This window comes from Gambusia affinis, linkage group LG12, assembly GCF_019740435.1.
Source record: "Gambusia affinis linkage group LG12, SWU_Gaff_1.0, whole genome shotgun sequence".
NCBI classification, from domain to species: Eukaryota; Metazoa; Chordata; class Actinopteri; order Cyprinodontiformes; family Poeciliidae; genus Gambusia; species Gambusia affinis.
This window is the reverse complement of record NC_057879.1, coordinates 7,909,694-7,932,488: the sequence shown is the minus strand read 5'-3', so window position 1 is coordinate 7,932,488 and position 22,795 is coordinate 7,909,694. Positions and strand designations below refer to the sequence as shown.

General features: G+C 38.2%; 2 protein-coding genes across 2 annotated transcripts; one reads left to right on the top strand and one right to left on the bottom strand.

Moving 5' to 3' along the window:
* Positions 1–42: 42 nt before the first annotated feature.
* si:ch211-14a17.10 (nucleoprotein TPR) lies at positions 43–12,908 on the bottom strand. The gene is made up of 43 exons (XM_044133305.1): positions 12,765–12,908; positions 12,605–12,678; positions 11,839–11,883; positions 11,727–11,751; positions 11,584–11,652; positions 11,413–11,502; positions 11,242–11,310; positions 11,063–11,158; positions 10,323–10,409; positions 10,133–10,228; positions 9,937–10,002; positions 9,717–9,806; positions 9,521–9,607; positions 9,347–9,436; positions 8,171–8,260; positions 8,003–8,071; positions 7,869–7,931; positions 7,726–7,788; positions 7,581–7,649; positions 7,381–7,464; positions 7,213–7,299; positions 6,195–6,275; positions 6,023–6,091; positions 5,809–5,898; positions 5,401–5,490; positions 5,227–5,316; positions 5,060–5,122; positions 4,918–4,980; positions 4,771–4,839; positions 4,601–4,684; positions 4,241–4,327; positions 4,062–4,145; positions 3,923–3,991; positions 3,765–3,854; positions 3,590–3,679; positions 3,407–3,496; positions 3,240–3,329; positions 3,074–3,154; positions 2,328–2,390; positions 2,062–2,121; positions 1,827–1,973; positions 1,699–1,746; positions 43–783 (listed from the first exon to the last, which is right to left on the bottom strand). The coding sequence occupies exons 1-43, from the start codon at positions 12,838–12,840 to the stop codon at positions 230–232; spliced, it is 3,837 nt and encodes a 1,278-aa protein (XP_043989240.1). The 5' UTR covers positions 12,841–12,908; the 3' UTR covers positions 43–229.
* A 3,405-nt stretch (positions 12,909–16,313) lies between these two features.
* Positions 16,314–22,683, top strand: dhrs1 (dehydrogenase/reductase (SDR family) member 1). Its single transcript, XM_044133299.1, has 10 exons — positions 16,314–16,461; positions 18,899–19,048; positions 19,164–19,307; positions 19,884–19,963; positions 20,080–20,212; positions 20,323–20,466; positions 20,552–20,621; positions 21,450–21,530; positions 21,698–21,868; positions 22,423–22,683. The coding sequence occupies exons 2-9, from the start codon at positions 18,905–18,907 to the stop codon at positions 21,832–21,834; spliced, it is 933 nt and encodes a 310-aa protein (XP_043989234.1). The 5' UTR covers positions 16,314–16,461; positions 18,899–18,904; the 3' UTR covers positions 21,835–21,868; positions 22,423–22,683.
* Positions 22,684–22,795: the final 112 nt, after the last annotated feature.

The following is a 22,795-nucleotide window of genomic DNA, read 5'->3' as shown; positions in this document are numbered from 1 at the left end:
GGTTGAGTTTTATTAAAACGTTTTTTTCTACACAGGTTGCGCTTCTTTTTTAAAATAGTAATGTTTATTACACCTGGGCGATGACAGTCAGAGGTAAATACACACTTTTTTTTTTTTTTAGGTTTGTTGATTTATTGAATCGAAATCATTCGTAAAGGCAATAAAATATTTGATTATTAAGTCATGTAACTGTTGGACAAACGTGCCAAAACCGGACTTATTGTGTTGCTTAATTAATCCAGTCAGTTGATCCTGGAGGCAGCAAAACTATTGGCTGAGGATTTTCAACATCCTCAACGCAGTAGTTGAGAAACGGATAGATTCTGTCGGTAAACTCTTGACCTGAGAACGAGTACAGATGAGATCTGGCGCCAGAGTCGTAGAAGGACACCTGTCCCTTGTTGTAGTCCAGCAGGATGCCCAGAGTAAAGGGAAGCCTCTCAACCTGAAGGGTTACAGACGTCCTGTCAATCGCTTTGAGCTCACCCAGTTTGTTCAGGATTATGGTCCAGAAACCCTTCGCGGGCCTGAAGGATAACGATCCTTTCCTCTTGGCCGATTCGCTAGTCATCCCGATGTGGTAGCAAAGTTTTTCAGCTACAGACACCTCCCAGTAATGGCGGCCTCTCGAGAAGCCGGTCGAGCCAAGAACGGCAAGAACCACGTCGAACCTGCTGGGGTTGTCCTGGAACTGCCGTACGTCGTTGGTGGTGGATACCTCGGTGTTGTTGGAAAAGAAAACTAATCTGGGATGTGCCGTATTTGGATCCCAGGTGAGCTTTGCTGGAAAAGGGAGAAATGCAGATTGTGTGTTTGTTACATTAAAAAAAGTTTAAACATGCAGAATACAAGGTGTCTGTATGTTACTTTTAGGGTTGCACTGATAAATCAGCCTAGATTTCTTTAATTTTGGGTGACTGGCGATCGGTCGATACTTACACATGAAACTGAGATTTTCCACCGATATTATCTACTGACCTAAAGGTCTGAAAATCAACCAGTAGTTGTGCTTCCATTACAAAGGTTCACACAACTCTGTCGATATTCGGCTCATGTCAAAAACCAAATTTTCGCATTTGCTCTGTTTCCATTAAGTAAGAAACGCAATTAAAATCACACGGGAATATGTTTGGTCATGTGACAAGTCATTTAAATAAAAGACATGCCGTGCCATCATCCTCCTACCATGTACTGCCGTCTTCTTCATCTTTTCCGGCAGTGGTGAAAACTGGTTGTTGATCACGTGACTTGTGTGATGTGAAAAAAAATGTTTCCATTGCAATTTTTTACAAAATACACAAATTTTAATGTAGCTGATAAACCACCTCCTCCTAACGCAAAAACCTTCTATCAAAAAACAAAATCATTCGTAAAGGTCCATAAAGCAAATTTGTTTTTATAATTCCAAGTTGCCCAACTATGTGATCAATGGAAATGCAGCAGCTGTCTCTCTTTGTTCTGTGGTAACAGAACCGCCCACCCGGTCACATCTTTGTGACAACAGTCACTCCACTGTTGTAAACTTAGCGATTTTGTTGCCATCTTGAGCAACTTTTCAAACAGACAAACAAAAAATTTTGATGACAATGTAATTGGTAAGTCGGTTTTTTTTAAAAGATTGGGGATCGACCAAAATACTGCAATCAGTGCATCTCTAGTTACTCTCCTAGAAAATCCTGACTCTTGTGTGTGACTCACTGTTATAGATGGTCCTGTCTTCCACGTTGGTTAGTTTAGCCACGACGTCTGAGAGGAGAGGAGCAAAGAATGACTTCCTGGTTCTGATCTGAGCTCGTGCTTAACTTGTAATTCTGAGGTGAACATACTGTTGTAGTCTTCCTGCAGCCGCTCCTTCTCCCGCTGCTGTAGCTCGAAGTCGCGCTGCAGCTTTCTCAGGGCGCCGTCCTTCTCCTGCAGCTGCTGATGGAGACGATCCGCATCCTCTTGGCTCTGCTGCAGCTGCCTCTGCACGTCTGTTTTTATTATCAGAAGCTTACTGTAAATAACACAAAGTGACACAGTAGATCTTCGCTACAGGTCATTTTTTTCCAGACCTCTCACCTTCACAGTTGGTGTTGGCGTTGCAGCACGTTTCCAGCTCCTCCATTTGTTGCTTTAAGTCTGAGAGAGAAAGGCGCTTCAGTGATTATAACACCAAACAACAAGAGACCATTTTCAGATCAGTGCATAAGAAGCAATTTAAAATTGAATATTATTTTCCGAAACACGTCCACATGTATGTGGTTTATTCAGGGAATAGAGACTGATGATTTCCAGTAGATAACAGGAAGGCTGGACAAAACACAGCAGCAGTGCTCATTCCACACCTCTGTTGTTGCTCTCAAGTTTTCTGTTTTCTTTATCCTGTGTTCTTAATTGTTGTTCCAAGGCTGAAAAGAGAAGAAGAATTGCCTGAACCAAGTGTTGCATGCTCTTTGGGGTTATTTATGACACACACAGTGACTTGGAAAAGCATTCACACTCTTTAAACATTTTCACATTTTGTTATTTTGCAAACATGTCTTTATTTGGCAGACAAACTACAGTAGCTGTTCACGGCTGTGATCAAGCAGGAAAAATAGAGTGAAAATGTTGCCTAATTGTTAAATATGGTTCACCTGTGTGTAATTTTATCCAACTTTTATCCAGCCGGTCTGTGAAGGTCTCAATAGCAGCGTTTCCATTACAAATGTTTTCCAAAACTTTGTCAATATTCCGCTGATGACAAAGAAGGCCATTTTCGCAATTGCGGTGTTTCCATTAAACAAGAAACGCAATTAAAATCACGCGTGAGTATGTATGTTCACGCGATAAGTCATTAAAAACATGCCCCGCCTGCCACTTCCTGTCGTCTTCTTCTTCGTGGATCGCGCCAGTGGCAACAGCCAGTCGTTGATCATGTGACTTGTGTGACACGTTTCCGTTGCAGTTTTACAAATTAAAGCAATTTCTTTACGACCAAATACTCCTCCCCTCATCTTAGCACCAAAACTATTTATCAAAAAAACAACACTTTTGTGAGGCACATTATAGGAAGTATTTGCTATATTATTGCATTAAAATAATAACAAACCAGCAACTTTCTTCTTAGCAGTTATAGAAGTTTCTTCCTTCGCTTTTTTGAGCTCAGCCCTGAGATTGGCGATATCCATTACTGACAGACAGGAAAAACACAGTTATTCCAGTGGCAAACAAAAAACAAACAAAATGTTAAACTAGTACATGAAAGGAGTTTGTACCTAGTTTAAAATTCCGTTCGTCTGCCTGCTTGAGCTGAGCTTCAGTATTTTGCAGTTTCTTCTGAGCAAAATTGAGTCTCTCTTGAAGTTCTGGAGTTTTAGAAATACATGCATATGAGCCAAAAATACAATTTACCCTTAGGTGAAGGTATTAGTTATCGATTTACCTGCAAGGTTTTCGGCAAACGTCTGATTGAGGTCTGATATTTCCTGCTGCAGTGGTACGATTTTCTCATTCAGTTCCATAATCTGAGCAGCTAAAAGAAATAAACAAGGCAGTGACTTAAATGTTGTTTTTTAAAAAAAAATGATCTAGTTTATTCTTATTTTTGAAAGGACTAAATACTCACACAGATTCGCAATTCTCAAGGTTGAGGTCTCCAGCAAATTTGCTTTCTTTTTTATCTCATTTCTGACCGACTCCAAGAGATTTTCCAGACCTAGGAAATAAGAAAGAAAAAGAAAGCGTGAGGTGTGTCCACGTGATGTTTTATTTATTATTATTATTTTATTTTTTTGCCTCACCTTTAATTTTCTCAGCTTGTGCTCCCAGTTGGCTCTCCATCTCCTTCTTCAGTCTGGCTATTTCGTCCTTTTGAGTCAAAATCTTAAATGCTGACAGAGAAAGATGTGATCATGTCAGATCAGCTCAGCAGTGCACCACTCATTTCACTGATACCTACTTAGCTTTGTGTTCTCATTGTCTGTATCCTGAATTCCCTCTATCAGGTAACTGAGATGATCTTGGAGTCCTGCAGTTACAGTTATATTAAATTATAAACTTATCCAGTGCTAGCGCAATGCTACGTGTTTGTTACTCACCTTGGATCTTGGTGTAATCTGATTCGTTTGAGGCCACAGTTACCAGTCGATCAATCTCCACTTGTACGGCAATAATCTGTAAAACTGATCATAATAATCTGTAAAACATTTTTAGTTGACTCACATAAATATCATTCAAAAGAATCATTTATTTATTTAGTCATTGGCTTATATCTTACGTCTTTGGGACTGCGTGCTTCGTTGTTTCAGCTCTTCTGTTACTTTGTCCAGTTCAGCACTTTTCTGGTCAATAATTTTTTGAAGCTCTTAAAAGAAACAAAACAAATATTTTCCATCCAGCTCGATACTGAACTGTACACAGTCCAAGGATATATAGCAATTGTAAAAAAGACAAAAATTTTTCTTTTTTTTTTTGTGAGAGGCAAAAGATTTTTACTTTGTTACTTTAAAAACGTTTCTAGTCTATTTTTAGCAACAAGAATAGGATGTGTCTTCCTTTCCCTTAAGAAACACTTGAAGTAATTTAGCTAAGAAAGCTAAAACAACAACATTTGTGTGCACGGTTCAGGCAAACCCACCTTCAACTTTAGTTTGGGAAGCAGAGCTTTCCAGCTGCTTCTTTAGTTCTTCCAGCTGCACAGTCAATGTAGAAACTTGAAGAGCTTAAACAAACACGTGCGTTTCATAAGTGTCGACATCCTTCGATCTCCCAAATCACAGAAAAGATACGCGCAGCTTTCCGACTTACCAAGAGACGTAACTGTATCAGATTTGTTCTTGAGTTCCTCAATCTTGGCTTCCAAACTTTTCTGCAGGTCTACCAAAAGTAAAATCAATAACTATAAGTTTATTGATAGCATTCCGTCCAGCAGGGATGAAGAGAAGTAAGAGTCACCTTGAATTTGCTGCTCATTTGTAGAACACTCTGATTGAGTCTGGTTCAGGCTGATCTGCAGAGCTGGTAGAAATAGAAATGTTTTTTAAAACTTTCCAAAATTAAATATATTCGCAGCTGCCTATATGGTTACTAAACTTACTTTTTATCAAGTTCTGCTGTTCTTGGTTCTCCTCTTGTTTAATCTTCAGCTGTTCCTTCAGCTCTATGAAGCATCAGGTAAGCACAAAATGAATAATGACGTCACATACCCTCTTTCCAATCAGAAAAAGAAGACACAAACAACGTAAACACCAGGAGCCCACTCACCAGACACCGTGGCAACGGCTTTTTCTTTTTCACTTTCCTTTTCCTTTTCGAAATTTCTGAGCTGGCTTTGCAGCACAGAGATGTTCACCACTGAATAAAGCAGAAACAAAATGATGAGGCACACATAAATGTTAATATCAGGTAAAGATTGCAGCGTTTTCTCGCTTCACCTACACAGTACGCCGTTTTCCTTGTTCTTCTCCTTCATCTCCAAATAAGCTTTTTGTAACTGCGCCTGCTTGATTTCAAGCTCTTTGTTGAGTTCTGATTGTGGGAAGAATTCGAAAATATTAGTAATTTGCAAGACATCCATAATGCACTTAGAGTGGTCAAAATAGGTTTGAGTATTAACAGCAATCTTTAATTCTCTCCACCGGTGTCTAGGGTTGTTTTTCTTCTGGAAGTTAAACTTTCACCATATTGTGAAGTTATTTACAACCTCTAACTGTTTTTCATCCATTTCTTTGTGTAACATTTCTATAAGTGTGTGGTGCTGCAGCAACATTTAAAAAGAGTGAAGGTGTCTGGATACTTTTTAAATCAACCTCACTTCAGTTACTTCATTTTGCTGGAGGCTCTTACGGGGGATCCTGTGGGATTGTAAAACCTTGGTCACCGACAGCTGTTTCTGAAGATATTCCACCTGACTCTGCAGGGTCAGGACTGTCATCACTGAAACGCAAAACACAAAGTCAAGAGCCTACAAAACAACTACATTTGTTTCATTAAATGTCATAACTAACCACAGAGATGTGCTCATTAGAGGAATGAAAGTGTCAGAAACTGTTTCACTCACTGTGTTTTAGGGTTTCCTGGTCTTTGCTATCGATCTCACTCAGCAGATCATCCAGTCTCCTTTGCAACTCTGACAAAAAACAAAACAGTTTAATGTGGAGTAAACTAATGAATTTGTGGTGCAAACAATTCCCATAAATGTTTAACTCTGAACCAGTAATAATTTAAAGTACCTGATCTCTCACTGGTCGTGTCTTTGGTATCGTTGCTCTGAAGAGTCCAGATGTTATTCTGCAGCTCAATAACCTTTAAAACTGAAACATAAACGTTAAAGGGGAACAACAGAGCTGAAATCTTGGTGGGGCCTTTTAACAGCGGTCTGAAAAAGTACATAGATGTTGTCAAGTAGAGACCTCCTGGGGTCCATCAAGAACAACCTAACTACATCTGCTTGCAGGGCTCCAAATAAATTGTTTTTGGGATTTTTAGCAGAAGAATGCTACGTGCGTAGTGCCCTGCCACTGCTCAGCTGCAACAAAAAAGGATCTCATTGGCAGAAAACAATTCACACTCTGTAGAAAGTGTTGATCAATTAATTATTTAACCACGACTAATTGTGATTAAATGATTAATTGGATTAATTAGATTAATTGTGATTAATCAATTATTGAAATAATTGTTAACTAATTTAGCAAGCGATTAATGGTTAACTGGACAGAGTCCAAAAAAAAAAGTCCATTTGCTGAAAAAAACAACATATGAAGAGAAGTAATTAAGCCAAAATTGTGCAAAAATATTTATACATTCTGCATTCACGATAAGAAAATGCCCTTTGTCTGTAAATATGTTTTACTAAAAGCTCCTCGAGTGACAAACAATTGAATTCAAAAAGGAATTTTGTTATTTGTTTATTTGTCTCTGCTAATGTATTTCTAATAATGCATGTAAAAAGCTTGAGAAAGTTAAATGAAAACCTGCAGAATGTGTCGGTTTGATTAAACAATCACATTAAAATATGCGATTAATCGATTAATCAATAGAATAATCAATTACTGAAATAATTGTTACAATTATTTCGTGGGTTTCCAGCTGCAAGGGGATTTTCCATCCATAAAATGGGACTGTTTTTACTCCCATAAAACACAGGGATAGTTTAGGTGTCAACAAAGCTGCCTGTCTTTAAAACAGCTGGAGAGAAAAAATAGGCTGAAACATTTTCCATATGATCTGGACACGTCACAGTGGACTCACTTATCTGTGAGTTGGGAGTCAGTTTCTCTATGTCTGCAGTCTTGGCTTTTAGTTCTTCTTCTTTCTGCAGCAGCTCCCTCTGCAGCCCTGAGGAGAAAAAAAAGGGCATTAAAGCATCTCGCTTTCAAAAAGGTTGAAACTACATTCATAAAGATAAGTGGTACTCACTTATAATCTCCTTTGTACTAGCCGACGTTACAATCGCCTTCTTTAAAGCCACGATTTCACTGTGCAGGTGTATTACACTCACAACTGACACAGACAAGCATAATGTACATGACGAGTTTTGTAGAACAAAACCATGTAAGTCCACATCTTTCTTTAATAAATAGGAACGTTTGAAAAAAAGAAAAAACTGAAATAAATACCGACGGCAGCTTCAGAGTCTTCAGTTCTGTTCAGCTGCGCAATCCTTTGTTCCAGTTCCGTCTTTACCGCTGGGAGAAACAGGTCAGGACTTTAGATCGGGAGTGTAACCGTGACACGACTCAGAAGTTCAGAAAAGCCGCTCACCGATATATCGCCCCTCTGGTCCGGAGCACTGCTCACGTGTCTGACGCAGCTGCTCCTTCAGGCCTGTACGGAAACACAAACACGGTCTGGCTGCCAAAAATTTATTTCACAAAATGCCTCTGACGTCACAAAATAAGACTCACTCTTTATTTCACTGAGAGCTTTGGTGTAGTCTCGTTTATAGGTTTGAAGGAGTGTCAGAATATCTGCAAAAACATTCGAATGAGAATAAATGTTGAAAGTGATGCGATTTAAGAATAAGCGGAGGCGCGCTCACCAGGCTGTTCACCAGTTGTTGTCTCCTTGTGCTCCGTCAGCTCCTCCATGATGCTGATTACTTTCATGACTGGTCAAAGTACAAGTGGACACTCGTCAGCTTTGTGATGGTGAACATAGGAAACATTCTCCAGAGGCAGCGATCCCTCCTCTTTCTACTCTTACTCACTCAGCTGTGCGATGGCGTGGTCTGTATGCTCCAGCGATTTCTGCAAAATGACCTCTCTTTTCTTCTTCGCCTCCAGTTCTTCTGTTATGGCTTCAATGAAAAAAAAACAACAACAAAAAAAACACTTCTTTTAACACATTTCTGAAGTTCAGCTCAACTAACATCAAGACTTGTGGATAATATGATCATGGTTACAAAAATCTTTTTTTTTGTGTGGAAATTTTCAAATTTCATCACCAATTTTAAATGTGTTTTGATGAGATTTTATGTGACCGACCAACACAAAGTAGTGCATGGAAGGAAAATGGTTTCAAAGTAAAAAAACAAAATGGACACATTATCTTAACCTTTTGCAGCTGTGACTGCAAAATACCTCCATGTACTCAGATTTTACAAAATATATATGTATAATTTTTCTTAAACTCCAAAACTCTGACACAGTTACTTTGTGTTGGCATATCTCATAAAATTCAAATAAAACTAAGGCTTCAGCTCACTAGGGATTAATTATTCTGATGATTAATCAATTAATCAGATGAAATTATTTTTCATTTAACCATTAGAAATAGCTACATCAAAAGAAGCAAATGAACAAGAAATGAAATAAAACCCCCCAAAAATTGATGGACTAAAATGCAACAATACTGCATCGCTTTTATCATTTGCAGCAATAGATGCATTTCCATCTAAAAAAAATTCCTTCTAACATCAAATGTGAAAAGCTCAGTCCTTTTTGACTATCAATCAATGCTGTGTAGGGCTGATCTGTTGACTATTTTATTTGGATGAACCAATTAATAATTAGATAGCAAAAGGTGCTTATTAGTTGTTGTTGTTTTTGACAGAACTTGAACCACGTGAAGCTTAAACTAGGTCATTTGAGGAGATCTGAGTAGAACAAATTTACAGACAGAGTTTTAAAAATTATTTTTAATGAAAAATGTATATATATTTTTGTACAGTTTTGGCTTAATTTGTGCTCTCAGTGTCTTTTTCTTTCAGTAAATTGCCTTTTTTGGAGTCAGTGTAGTCCAGTTAACGATTAATCGCTTACTAAATTAGTTGGCGATTATTTCAATTATCGAATCATCACAATTAATCAGGTGAATCGTTTCAGCCATAAATAAAGCCCATTGCGTTGCGTGTTGCTGTTTCGGTTTACATCTGCCCATTCACCTGTGATGGTGGGTTCCAGGGTGTCCACGTAATTTGAAACTAACGTTGTCAAACGCTCCACCTCAAGCTGGAGCCTCAGGATCTCCCTAGCTGAAAAATCCAAATCAAGAACACATTGGGTCAATGCAAACGTAAAACAAGAACCTAAGTGGAGATGTTGGAGTGCAGGCTTACTAAGATTCTTGTCATTTTCCCGTCCACTCAGCAGCAGGATTGCTCTCTTCAGCTGCTCAGTCTTTTGCCTCAATTCCCTCTGAGCATCTGGAAGAAAAACAAAAAAAAAAAAACAAAAAAAAACAAAAAACAAATCAAGCTCAACACGCAAAATCTGAACAAGATGTGTGTTGGTGATATGCAAACCCAAACTCACCAAGACTTTTAGATTTGGATCCCTCCGTCAGGATCTTGATCCTTTTCTCCATCGTCGTGATCTTATGGTGCACAGAAATCAGCTCCAGCACTGATCAATCACGTCCATGTGATCGATTAGAAATACCAGCTTATTGTTTTTCTTTTCTGTACAATTTTAAAATTGTGGATAGAAAAAAAAAAAGAAACACTGGCAAATGTAGTTGGAGAGGCTTACACACCAACAGAGGTTGGGTCTTCTTCGCGTTGCAGCTCAGAGAGCTTCCTGTCCAGTAGCTCTTGTAGCGCTGAGGGGAATTAAGAGTCTGTATTATGAGACTGAGTTTATGGGTGAACTGTAAAATTAGGGAATTACTTTAACAAATACCAAGTGTACTTTCTTGTTCTAATTTTTCAGTCAAAGAGAGCGCGATTTACCCAGAAGTCTTCCATCGACAGTAAGAGCGGTTTGGCTGCTCAGTTCGGTCTGCTGCAGGTCCCAGATCTGATTCTGCAAGGAGATTATCTCCAGGACTGAACACACGAATTACACTTAGCATGTACTGAACACCGTTTTCACTGCTCAGCAAAGACATAAATCTTTCCAATAGAAAAAAAACCCATTCACTTAATGCCAGAGTTTCATTGTTCCTGTTGGTTTGTTGCTTCTTGGCGTCGAGCTCGGCCGTCTTTGCGCTCAGTTCAGCTTGCACAGCTGTTTGAAATGAGTTCAGAAAAGAGATTTTTCTATTCAAGGCAGAAATTCAGTAAAATAAAAACATCAAAATTGAAGTGAAGCGTTTTGATAGTGCATGACCGGCAGCGCTTTATGAATGTATTCTAATGCCGGGATCTTTATCACACTTTTCACAAGTCACAACTACAAACCTCAACGTATGCAGGAACTAAATATTTAGTTATGGAGCTAGATATTTACCTTCATGACTAAATACTGAATTTAAAAGCTAAATATGTAGTTTTCAAGCAAAATATTTCGCTTGTGGATGGAATATTTAGTTTGAAACGCCGACATTTATAACATGGCGAAACTATGACTTTAAAAAAAATTAACACCCATTTTTTTTAACTCTGTGACTAGCTAACTAAACCCAAATATTGCTGACTCTGATCACATGTTCTTTTCTTTCAACTTCACAGTTCACTTCACTACTTTTAGCTGGTCTATTATACAAAATCCTAATTAAAAATATTGAAGTTTGTGGTTGTAATGTGGCAAATTATGTAAAAAGCTCATGATATCTATGCTCCTTTTTTATGAATGAAGTTAATCATACTGAAATATATACCTTTAAAAAAAAAACTTTTAGAAAGACTGAAAACGATGAATGGATGAATAAAACTTCCCACCTGTTATCTCGGTTGAGTTTCCATTTGAGTTAACAGCGGATTCAAACTTCCTCCGTAAAGATCTAACATCCCTGGTCAGAGCCACGATCTTCAAAACTACAAGAAATACATTTTTAAGAAAAAACGCACAATGCTGTAGCATTATAAAGATGGAAATTACCTTCAAATTTCAAACATACCTTGAATGTTCTCACTGTCAACCACCTCCAGCAGATGCTTCAGTTTGTTCTGCAGCTGGGTGTGGTATGCTGTCGGGAAATAGATGAAACATTTGAGCATTTTGCTTGTTGAAGCCACCTCTGAAGATGTGGTCAGAGGGTGCAGAGCAGGATTTTCAGGCACGATCTTACAGCCGGCGACGGACGTCACGGCCCAACTGCAGGTGGAGAGCTTCAGCTTCAGCTGCCTGACCTCCCGCCTCAACTCGAAGGCTTCCCCGTCTGCGATGGAGCGCGAAGGTTAAAGCAGAACGACGCAAAAGGAAGCTTTCCAACCCGCCGGAGGATGCACCGTCTACTCACCCAGCTGGCTGCTACGCCGGCTTGCTTCCCGAAGCTGCTTGTTCAGGGAATCCAAGCTTTCTTCGAACCCTTACAAAACAAAAGAGAGAACCCGTAAGCATGCGTCGGATTAGAGCTGGAACATGGGTAAGGAACACACTCACCAGTGCAAAGTTTGATTTTTATCGACTGAAATAGAATGAAAGGCATTAGATTAGAAGAACCCAAAAAAACGGACAACATTCAAATTAGCATGAAAAAGAGGTGATTACATACCGTTACATTTACATCGTCGAAATCAGTTCCATCCGGCAAGGATATCTGAGATGAATACATTAAAAACGTTCAATCATTATTTACAACTCACAACTTTTACTATAGCAACACAGTGGATATAAAACTTGTGCTAAACCAAAGTAAAATGACAGGTTTCAGTGGATACATGATTATTCATAGCACAAGGTGTGATTTGAAAGCGTCACACAATCAGATTGGAGTCGACTTAAGAAAATCAGCTAGAGATGATTTGAGCTTTATGACATGGTATATAATCCTGCCGTTACTGAACATGTCACCTTGTTCGAATTTTATGCACAAACTGTGTGACATGTGCAGTGACAACGTGTGTCAAGAAAATATTTCCTCTGCCCTGAATTGTCGCTCGCAGATTTCTCAACTCTGCTGACTGAATGCTGCAGCCTAAACTGCGACATTTTTTTCAGCTTGTGGTTGTCCAATTTAGAGTCAAACTGAAACAAGAATGAATGCTGAAATTAAATCCAAATATTCTTCAACGACAGATGAGTTTCAGGGTGTGAACACTTGTGCAACCGTGTTATTCTGGCTTCATCATAAAGTAAATTTTTCCCATTAATTGCATTTTTGCTTGTTTTCAAAAGGATATCGAGATGTCACCTTAAAAATGGTAAAAAGTTTTACAATGGATCATCATGGTTTTGTTTTTTTCTATCACATAATCAGGGCTGTCTGCTCTCTTTACATGCACTGTGAATGAACAAAGTCAGAATCAGTGAGGACTCACAGGAATCCTGGACAGGATATCGTCCAGCTGTGGGTTCCCAGTATTGTTGACAAACTCACCCACGTTATACGGCACTGAAAACAAATGAAGGATTCAAATTTCAATCAATGTTGCAATGCTATATTTACTGGAAACATTACGGGAAAGCATTGCTTCTTACCGTGTCTGTTGTCAGACGCAGGGAGGACAGAGATGAGAAGGAGGGGAACCCAAACGAAGTCAGAACCTCCAGCCATTGTTCTGCTCCTAAACTGTAATGACTTGCAGCAGCAGCAATGCTCTTTTTATCCCTCTGGATGACCAATACCACGAGAAGGTCCAGGCTTCCCAGAAAGGGAGGAGCAAATTGATTCTTACAAAGGTCAAAAAAGTTATGAGTGAAAAGGTTGCCGTGGTTCCGCTAACCCAGGAGAGTGATACTCTTTAGTAAATATACACGAGAAATGAAAACCGATAAATAAATCAAGCCTTTTTTTAATAGGAAGTGTTGAGGTTATTTAAAAAAAAAAGGCTAAATCAAAAGATTTACAGTGCTTTGAAAAGTGCTCCCTTTTACGTTTTGATTTTTTTGTCAAGTTCCAACCATAAACCTAGAGGCATTGTACGGCACCTTGCAAAAGTATTTATACCACGTGATTGTTCACATTTTGGAAAAGCACAGGCTTTCATGTATTTTATTGGGGTCTTATGTAATATATATATAGACAGTATATATGGTTTCCAAAGATTTTAAAAAATACATTTATATCTGAAAAGTTCCGGATGCATCTGTAAAATATACGGTGCCCCAGAAAGGTCGACAAAATGCAAATGCCACAACACATCAGTCAAAAGTCACATTGCATTGAGACTTTTGCATTTTGTTAATCTCTCTGGTTCACCGTAATATTAGGCCTGACTGTGTCAATTCTTTTTACTGAATACAAGAGGTTCTAAGACTGAACCTTGGGGTACCCCGCATGTGATTTCTGTCCACTTCGATTAGAACTTACTGACTGAAACAATTGTCGGACCATTGCACCTTCTTCCTCATGTTTGCTGTGACTTGGGAATGATGCTGCAGGATAGTTCATGACTATAATCCAATCCAGTCCAATCCAGTCTGTTTTAGTTATAAAGCACATTTAAAATACAAGATGTTTATCCAAAGTGCTCTCCAGTAGGGGCAGATAAGCTGAGACAATAATAACGGTAAAATAGAAGCATTATTTCTGGGTGTAGTTTTGCAAACAGAGAAAGTTCAGGGAGTATGACTTGACAATGTGCAATAGTTGCATTTGTAGATGTGCTTACACCCATTCAAGAGTTGTGGTGTCAGCAAAAAAAGAAAATGGAAAGAAGCACCGCCAGCACCCCCACCCACTGTAGGGTGGGTGTGTTAAACGTGGGACCGGAGTTGATTTGAGGGATTATGTGGCAATAACTAAGTATAGCAAAAACAAAAACAGAAGAAGAAACAATTTAAGCGCAAAATCTTTCCCGCAGAGTACTGGTAGTAAAATAACGTGCTCTTCTGGTAAGTCCATTCAGATGAACTGAAGTTTCATCACTGAGATTACAGCAGTCAATACTGCTTTCCTTAAGCAAACATTGCAGGCACATCAGCCAGAAAGTCATTTTGGTCAAAGTGTGTAAAAGTAGGTGATGATGTACAAAAATACGTTATTTTGTTTATGCTGTAATACCCGAGAGACACTTTTTATATTTATTTTTAGTGTACATGGAAAGAAATCAAAGAGGAGAAAGAATAAAATAAAGGACAAGAAGAAATCTTATCAAATCCTTATTATTGGACCAATGAAACGGATTAACAACAAGTTAACTAGAAACCAGCAATGTTTCAACAGTCAGTCTGCTTGTTTAGGTTACCTTCGACAAATTGCTTAGACAGATTGCCACTCCATCGAAGTTTTTCACAAATCAGCAACGCTTATATTGCCACACACACAAGGAGGTATTAGAAATGTTGTGTGTACCAGAAAACTTTACAGAATTGCCCAATGACTGTCCATCAGGAGAACAAACAAAGAGGCGCCAGGCAAATAAAAATGATGCATTGGACAAATAGGAGAGAGGAAAAAAACATGTTCAAACGCAACAAAATAAGCTGGGATGTGCTTTTTTTTTAACCATGAATAAAATGACTGACAGCATGTTTAAAATGATTACATAAACCGGATTTTGCACAATACAAAACCTCAAAACAAATAGAGGAGTATATAGTTGAGTTTTAACACCGTCGTGCAAAGTGATATACCTATGTCTTTGTCTTTGTTGTCTCAGATTCTTATGTTTTAAAGTGAACTTGATCACTGGATCATTAACAGGAATACTGTTTATTTCTGCCAAGCTTCACACAGTTCACAATAAATATTAAGTATTTTGTTTTTGTCTTGGTTGTTTGGCGAAGTCACTCCCTGAAAGACCTTTTGATCCCTTTGAGGGCTAGAAGTCCACATAAGGTCTTAACTTTTCACAACATCCCTATTTCTTCTTTGAGTCATTAGTGTGTCTCTCTCTCATTCTAGTCTTTCTTCTTGTCTTTGCAGATGGTTGGGATTGCTAAACCTATGAGTTCCTGAACTACCACAATAGCTATCCAAGTACACTTTTGTTTTCTTTAATCTTAGATCCTTCTGCTATGTGTACAGTTATTATAAAGCAAAGGTAACTCTAAACAAGTGGGTTTTTAGCCCAGATTTAAAGGAATTCAGTGTTTCAGCAGCTTTGCAGTTTTCTCAAAGCTTGTTCCTGATTTTGAAAAACCCTACTCAGCTGTACATTTCTTAGATCATTAGAGTATACTGTTTTTAATATCTGTGCAATATTATTTTTCTTACACTGCAAATTTGCCCTTACTGTTTAATCTCTTACTATTATTTTTATATTAATTAACTTTTGTGGAAATATACATCTTTCTAACTTAACTTGCTGCTGTGACTCTTGAATTTCCCAGAGTGACAAAAAAGGGTAATCCTACTTAATTTTGATTACATGTCTAAAGGTAAATAGTACTTTTACAAGGCACTTATAGTCTATCTTTGAAAAAATAAAAATAAAAACATATTTTTTCCATTAGTTCAGTTGCTCACCGGCTGTATAGCAGAAAAAAGTTATTTTGTGATCAATTTTGTGGTTCTAATGTAATATTATTAGGCTTTACTGTTTCATAATTGACTGAAAAAAATCTGAAAACAGTCAATACTACTACTACTACTACTACTACTACTACTACTACTACTACTACTACTACTACTACTACTAATAATAATAATAATAATAATAATAATAATAATAATAATAATAATAATATTAATTATAAATATAGACAGTAGACTGTTTTTTTCTAAATTAGTAACAAAAACAAGTTCTGTAATCCTACCGCGTTCTAGGATTTTCTGAAGTTGTTTCATAAACAGCGCCATCTTCTGGTGTTGTTTCGAAAGTTATATTCACTCGACATTCAAAATTATTTACTTTTTTGCAAGTTAATTGTGACCTGAGGTGTTCCATAGTTAGCTAAAATCCGCTGGTACAAGTTTATTGTAAACTTTGACTGTCTGTTAAAAATGAATAAAAATATAGAAACTACACGTGAAGTAAATGTGCCATTGTGCCTCTTTAAAATGCTCTCGCGATACTTTTACCACGCTTTTTCTCGCGATATTTACTGAAGCCGTTTTTTCCTTTTATTGTTTTTCTTTTTTTCTTTTTTTTCTTTGGATAACCGTACATGGAGCTGGTGACAAACTAGTGATGTCATCAAAACAGCATCGACAGTCCACAGAAAATCAACACTGCTCTCTTCTTCCTTGGAAAAGACTAGACAAACCAGATCCGCCGCTCTCTGCTACAAGGTAAGTCTTATTTAAAACAACAGCGCATCTACTTTATTTTATAGAGTTAGTGTAATTTCTGGGGATGGACTGAACTAGGCTATATATATTATTAACTTTGTCAATATAGCGAATTAGTTCTAAAAAAAAAATTACGTATGTTACATTTTAGTGTGCTGCCCAAAGCGCCTGTCTACAACTAATATGTATTTTTTTTAAAAGTAATATTCGCTTGTAATTACCGTTTATCTTCAGCAGGACTTAATAAGGATGAAAATAAGTTAGTATCACAACGAAAACTGAGAAACGACGATGGATTTTACTAAAGGGAAAAAAATAGTTACCTAAGTTAAAAAATAAATAAATAAAATTCATGTAGTTGATCAACAACTAAACCATAAGCAACCCTCGCCATAAAGTTTATTAAATAGCGCTAATTTTCACCAAATACCCTTCCACTGATTGCATACATATTTCGTTATCAATATCGGCAAGTTGGCTGGTTGCTGACTAATGATGACTGGACCTAACGTGGTTTTGTAAGACGGAATACTGTTTGACTTCCAGTGAACTTTGGACAGCAAAAAGCAGTGAGCAGCGTGGTACTTTTACAACCGTGACTCCCTTCACTTCTACCTCATAACCCACAGACATTAATCTTATCTAATTTATCTTAAAGCTTTTATCAGTGGTTCTACAAATATGATATTTACTTGAACTGAGAGAAAAATTCTCTAAACTATTTACACGGTAAATGTGAAGCTAATGTACCATTGTAAGCTAGGATAAATTGTATGCAACAAGTTTATTTGCATGTATTACAGTAGTGTCTGTATGGTTGGTAATAGGGTATTGCATTTACACTGAGAAAATATGCAAATACTACTTTTTATTATGTGTGGTTTTCTCTTGGTGAAATGTCTGAAATAAATTGATTATCCTTGTCAAAAACTACTCTATAGATAAGTGAAGTGCAGCATATTTTGAGAAACCCAAGAATAAACTGAAATGGATTACAGTGAACCAGGAACAATTGTGGGTGGCATTGCAATAAATTTGAAAAGTTAATTCACTTTAGAAATTGGGTTACTTCCAAGTTTCCTCCATGCAACTCAGCATTTTTGACATACTTAGACATACTTTTCAGTAATCTGATATTTCGGTATTGGTTGTATGTCATATTCTAATTTAGTAAGAAATTAAATCCTGTATTTCCACAATCTGGAAACATCAAAATGAACAAAAATAATAAGTACATAAAACATATCACTCTCTGTGTCAAGTGAATCTATACTCTGACTTGAAATCAATTTGCAGTAATTGATTGAAATGCATCTCCATTTACCCTGAATTTACCCAGGATTACCAGAAGAACTTTGATAATTGATGAGCTAACTCCATGTCAAATTACACCTTCGCCAATAAATACACCGATTTAACATGTGACTGTTTTATCTGGTGGTACTCCCATTACCCTATCTACTATTCAAAAAAGCTCAAGACGTTAGCATACACTATTTCATCCTTCACCCTATTTCCATTCATTTAGTTCTGATAAACTAAAAATGACGAACTTAAGTCAATAAACTCTTACAAACTATGACTGATCAAACCAACGTAACTCTCCACAAACTCCAAGTGGCTTTTGGATCAGATAATCACATTCCCCTACAGTAGTCTATTGATTTACAGAAAATTACTTGCAATTGTCAATTATCAAAGCAGCTAGAATACCATACATTTCAGTGGGGTGTATGAACTGACTCAATGTTGGTACATCTTGTGATGACGTCTGTTTTATACCTCAAAGAGTTTGGCACTAAGTACCGTATTTTTCGGGCTATAAGCCACTACTTTTTTCCCACACTTTGAACCATGCGGCTTATAGCCCCGTGAGGCTTTCCTGTGGATTTTTCTTCAGCCACCAGGGGGCTCTTTAGCAGGAAGTGAATCATTGGAAGTCAAAATTGGAAATCAAAGACGAAAGTGCTAATTCTTATTTACAACAAGCACATGCTAGCAGCAGGCACAATGGAGAAATGTTTTCAAACTCATATGATTAAGTTTTTAAGTTGAGGAGTATCAATCTGGCAGCACAGGAGGGCAATAGAGCCGCTGCATGTAAGCTCAGCGTGAACAAACCATGGTTTGGCTTTGGAGACGGAGGGCTGTGCCTTAATATATCCAGCGGATTTATTAAAACGCAGCCCTCTCCTACTATCTGCTGGGTCCTTATGGAAAACCGAGAGCGGAGGAGATACCAGCAGCTTATAGCCCAGTGCGGCTTATATATGTACGTTTACGGTTTTTAAAAAAGAAAATTCTAGGTGCAGCTTATAGTATGGTACGCTTTATAGTCCGGAAAATACGGTAATCAAAATGGCAAATGTCCAAAGGTGGTACTTGTCAGAAAAGGTTGGAGAACCATTGGCTTATGTTGCAAATTTACCTCCTGCAGGCCACGATGTCCCTCTCTGGCTGGGTGTGTGTAGTTACTGGTGCCTCCAGGGGCATCGGCAGGGGAATAGCGCTCCAGCTGTCTGAGGCCGGAGCTACTGTTTACATCACAGGACGGCAAGAGAAGACCCTCAAACAAACTGCGGCTGAGGTGAACTTTAAAAATGTCTTTTTCTTAAATGAAATCAGATTACTTTGCAAGCCGAGCTTTTGCACAATACTTGTCAGTACGTTGTATTTTTCTGACGCCCTTAATTATAATGTAGGTGACTGAGAGAGGTGGGAAGGGTGTTCCAGTGATCTGTGATTCCACAAAAGCGGAAGACATCAAGGCGCTTTTTGAAAGGATCGAACAAGAGCAGGATGGCAGACTGGACATCTTGGTGAACAATGCCTACGCTGGAGTTCCGGTTTGTATCAATAAAACACTCATGAAACAGTTCTTAGTATGAGTAAGCCAAGAGAGGTTGTATATAGTTTCACGTGATGGCTTTGTCGAGATAACGAGTTAATTTTCCGATGTTTTTGTTTGAAATCTCCAGATGATGGGTGTGTTAAACTTGATTTTGTCCTTCAAATGCATGGCACAACAGCAGGAGTATATAAGTGTCATGTCTTGTGTGTGTTATTCTGAATAAGTGATAGGTAGACCTTTCACCGGTGGATTGGATTTGAAGGATGGAATCAAGCTTAACACACACACCAATCATGTCATGAAAACCATCAAAAAATGAACTTGTGATCTTGAGAAAATCATTTGAATAACTCGTTATCTCGATAAAACTGCTGGATAATAAACTTGTGACCATCTGGGAAAAGTATATGCGGGAAATATCCCCTCAAAGTTTCCATATTAAATACAGATTTAAAATAGTAAAAGTTATTTTGATGGGCTTTTTTTTTTTTAAGGAAAAACAAGAAGTAAAAATCAATGAAAGGAAGTAAAGATTCGAACATTGTGTGTTGACTTTAAATTGTCATCCCAGGATATTTTTGAAAATATGGGTAAGAAGTTCTGGGAAACCGATCCATCTATTTGGGATACTATCAACAACACAGGCCTGAGGTACTGTTAGCATTCGAACACATTAAATCATATTGTCCCACAGTCTCGTCTTGCCTATTTCCTTCTGATCAGCTATAACTTCAGTAGTTGTTGTTATTTTTGTTGTGTTTTTTTAGGGGGCACTACTTCTTCTCAGTTTATGGAGCTCGCTTGATGGTGAACAAAGGTCATGGGTTTATAGTGACCATTTCTTCTATGGGCGGACTGCGTTACCTCTTCAATGTAGCGTATGGGGTTGGTAAAGCTGCTGTAAGTTCTTCCACTTGATTCAATTTGGCATCCAGTTTGATATCAAAATGCAGTTTGTCTTATATCTCATTACTGTCGTGAAAACCTGTATTTGTTTTGTGTTTTTCCAGTGCGACAGGCTCGCAGCTGACATGGCGGTTGAGCTGAAAAGCAGAGGAGTGACCTCCATCAGTCTGTGGCCGGGACCGGTACAAACAGAGCTTGTATCGCAGTTCATAATACAGAAAGATGCACCTCAGGGTTTGAATCCCAAGGTAGGCTACCATTAGAGAGCAAGTCTGTTTGCATAAATGGTCAATTTCAAATTCTCTCATAACTGCTGACTTTGATTTTCCTCAGTATAAAGATGTGTTCGCCAATGGGGAAACTACAGAACTAAGTGGGAAGTGCATCGTCAGCCTGGCTAATGGTAAGTCATCATTAAAGATCTCAAAAATATATAGAAGTAACGGTTTATTGATCCGTAAATGTGATTGAGAACTATACTTGATAGAGAGTGCAAATATCACCATGTCAGGGTGTGTGATGCTGATCGCCTCCTATCAAAAAGATTCCATCCATCCATTTTCTTTACACCCTTCTTCCCTAAATGGGGTCAGGAGGGTTGCTGGTGCCTATCTCCAGCTGCGTCCCGGGCGAGAGGCGGGGTTCACCCTGGACAGGTCGCCAGTCTGTCGTAGGGCAACACAGAGACATACAGGACACACAACCATTCATACACACACTCACACCTAGGGAGAATTTAGAGAAACCAATTAACCTGACAGTCATGTTTTTTGGACTGTGGGAGGAAGCCGGAGAACCCGGAGAGAACCCACCATGCACAGGGAGAACATGCAAACTTCATGCAGAAAGATCCCTGGCCGGGAATCGAACCAAGGACCTTCTTGCTGCAAGGCAACAGCTCTACCAACTGCACCACTGTGCAGCCCATCAAAAAGATTGAATAAGGCAATTAAATCAGAAACTGTTTTAACAAAGTGCTAATTTAGTATTTACACTTATGTTACCATGTTACTCCCGTTGTTTCATATTCCCCCAGATTTTGTAATTTCGCATAGAATTGTACAGGACATAGGTTACATTGAAGGTGGAAGAAAATGATTGGTCATAATCAAATTTTTAAGTCTCGAAATCTGGAATTTTAACAGAGGTGTGTACACTCTTAAGAGCTACTGTAAATTAACATCTTACACAGATGCATTTTTTTAAAGCTACTTTTGTTTTTGTCTGATAGATAAAAATCTGATGTCCCTGACTGGGAAGGTGCTCATGACGTGTGACCTGGCCAGGCGATATGGCATTAAAGATATTGATGGTAATGTAGTTTGTCTTGCTATTAACAGTCATATAATCATACAAAAATAACCACCTGCCTAGTGGTCATGTTACTTATTTCATTCCTAACAGGGTGCACTGTTAGTCAACACAGTATTCTGCAATAGTTCAAAGGAAAATGTGTCGTCTTTTCTTTTTTTACTTCAGGCCGGGACGTAACAGATTTTACGTCCCTAAAATTCCTCCTGACCCAGGTCCCGTACCTCTCCTGGCTTTCAGCAGTCGTCCCCTCATTTCTTCGCCTGCCTCGCTTTGTGCTCACGCTGACTACCGGACGCTTCTGAAGGGTTCCCTCATCACTCCCCACAATGCCACACTGTAGAGTTTCAATATCTGTGCTAAACAACTCCATGAATGACAAAAATATTCCTTTTTTTTTTTTTTTTTTGGACAGAAGTGGTCTTGACTCAATCAGATCACAAACAAGGATAGCATTTAATGTTGCAGATGTGCTAAAGTTGTATCAATGAAGGTCCGCATGAAGTAAGCTTAACAGTAGCACTAATGTCAGCCAAAGGTGAAGCTTCCCAATGTGATTGTAACAACACTAACTGTGCAGGTTAAAGAAGTCCTTTTGAACTAACCACTGGATGTATTTCATTACGATTGTATGGAAGAAAGAAAAATGGGAACTGGGATTCCTCTGGGTTGTCAGACATGAGCTCCTTCTACCTGAAGATGTTTGAAAGATAAAAATGAAGTTTAACCCAATCAGCTGAAAAGAAGTGTGATTTGACATTGAATGTAGAGTTTTAGTGTTATGTTTAGCCTGCACTCATACTTAATTTCTGCTTTTAATGTTCTTTTTTTTTTCCTTGGATGTGCAGGCAGCCATTGTTTGTGCTTGATGTGCTGTTTTTTTTTTGTGGCAGGATCTTCATTCGTGTAATGAGCCTTGTTTTTCCCTGAGGGGACGTTGAGGTCGATGTACGGCTGTAGATAAGCCAGAAGGAACAGCATCTCCCCTTGTCGGTGAAGGAGTGTCATCTCATGTTCTTTGTGTCCTACAGTTTAAAAATAGGACTACAATAAGAAACCATTGACATTCTGAAATTTCAGCTTGTTTTCTACCTACGTAAACAGCTAATGTATTTTTCCAACTAAAATACAATTCAACAAAGGATTTTTTTAAATCTCTTGCTGTTTTATTTGTCCTACTAATTTCTGAAAAAAATATATAGAGTTCATAAAGTGTAGGCCAGATTTTTTTTTACTACTACGTAAAGCAGCCGGTTGAAGATATAA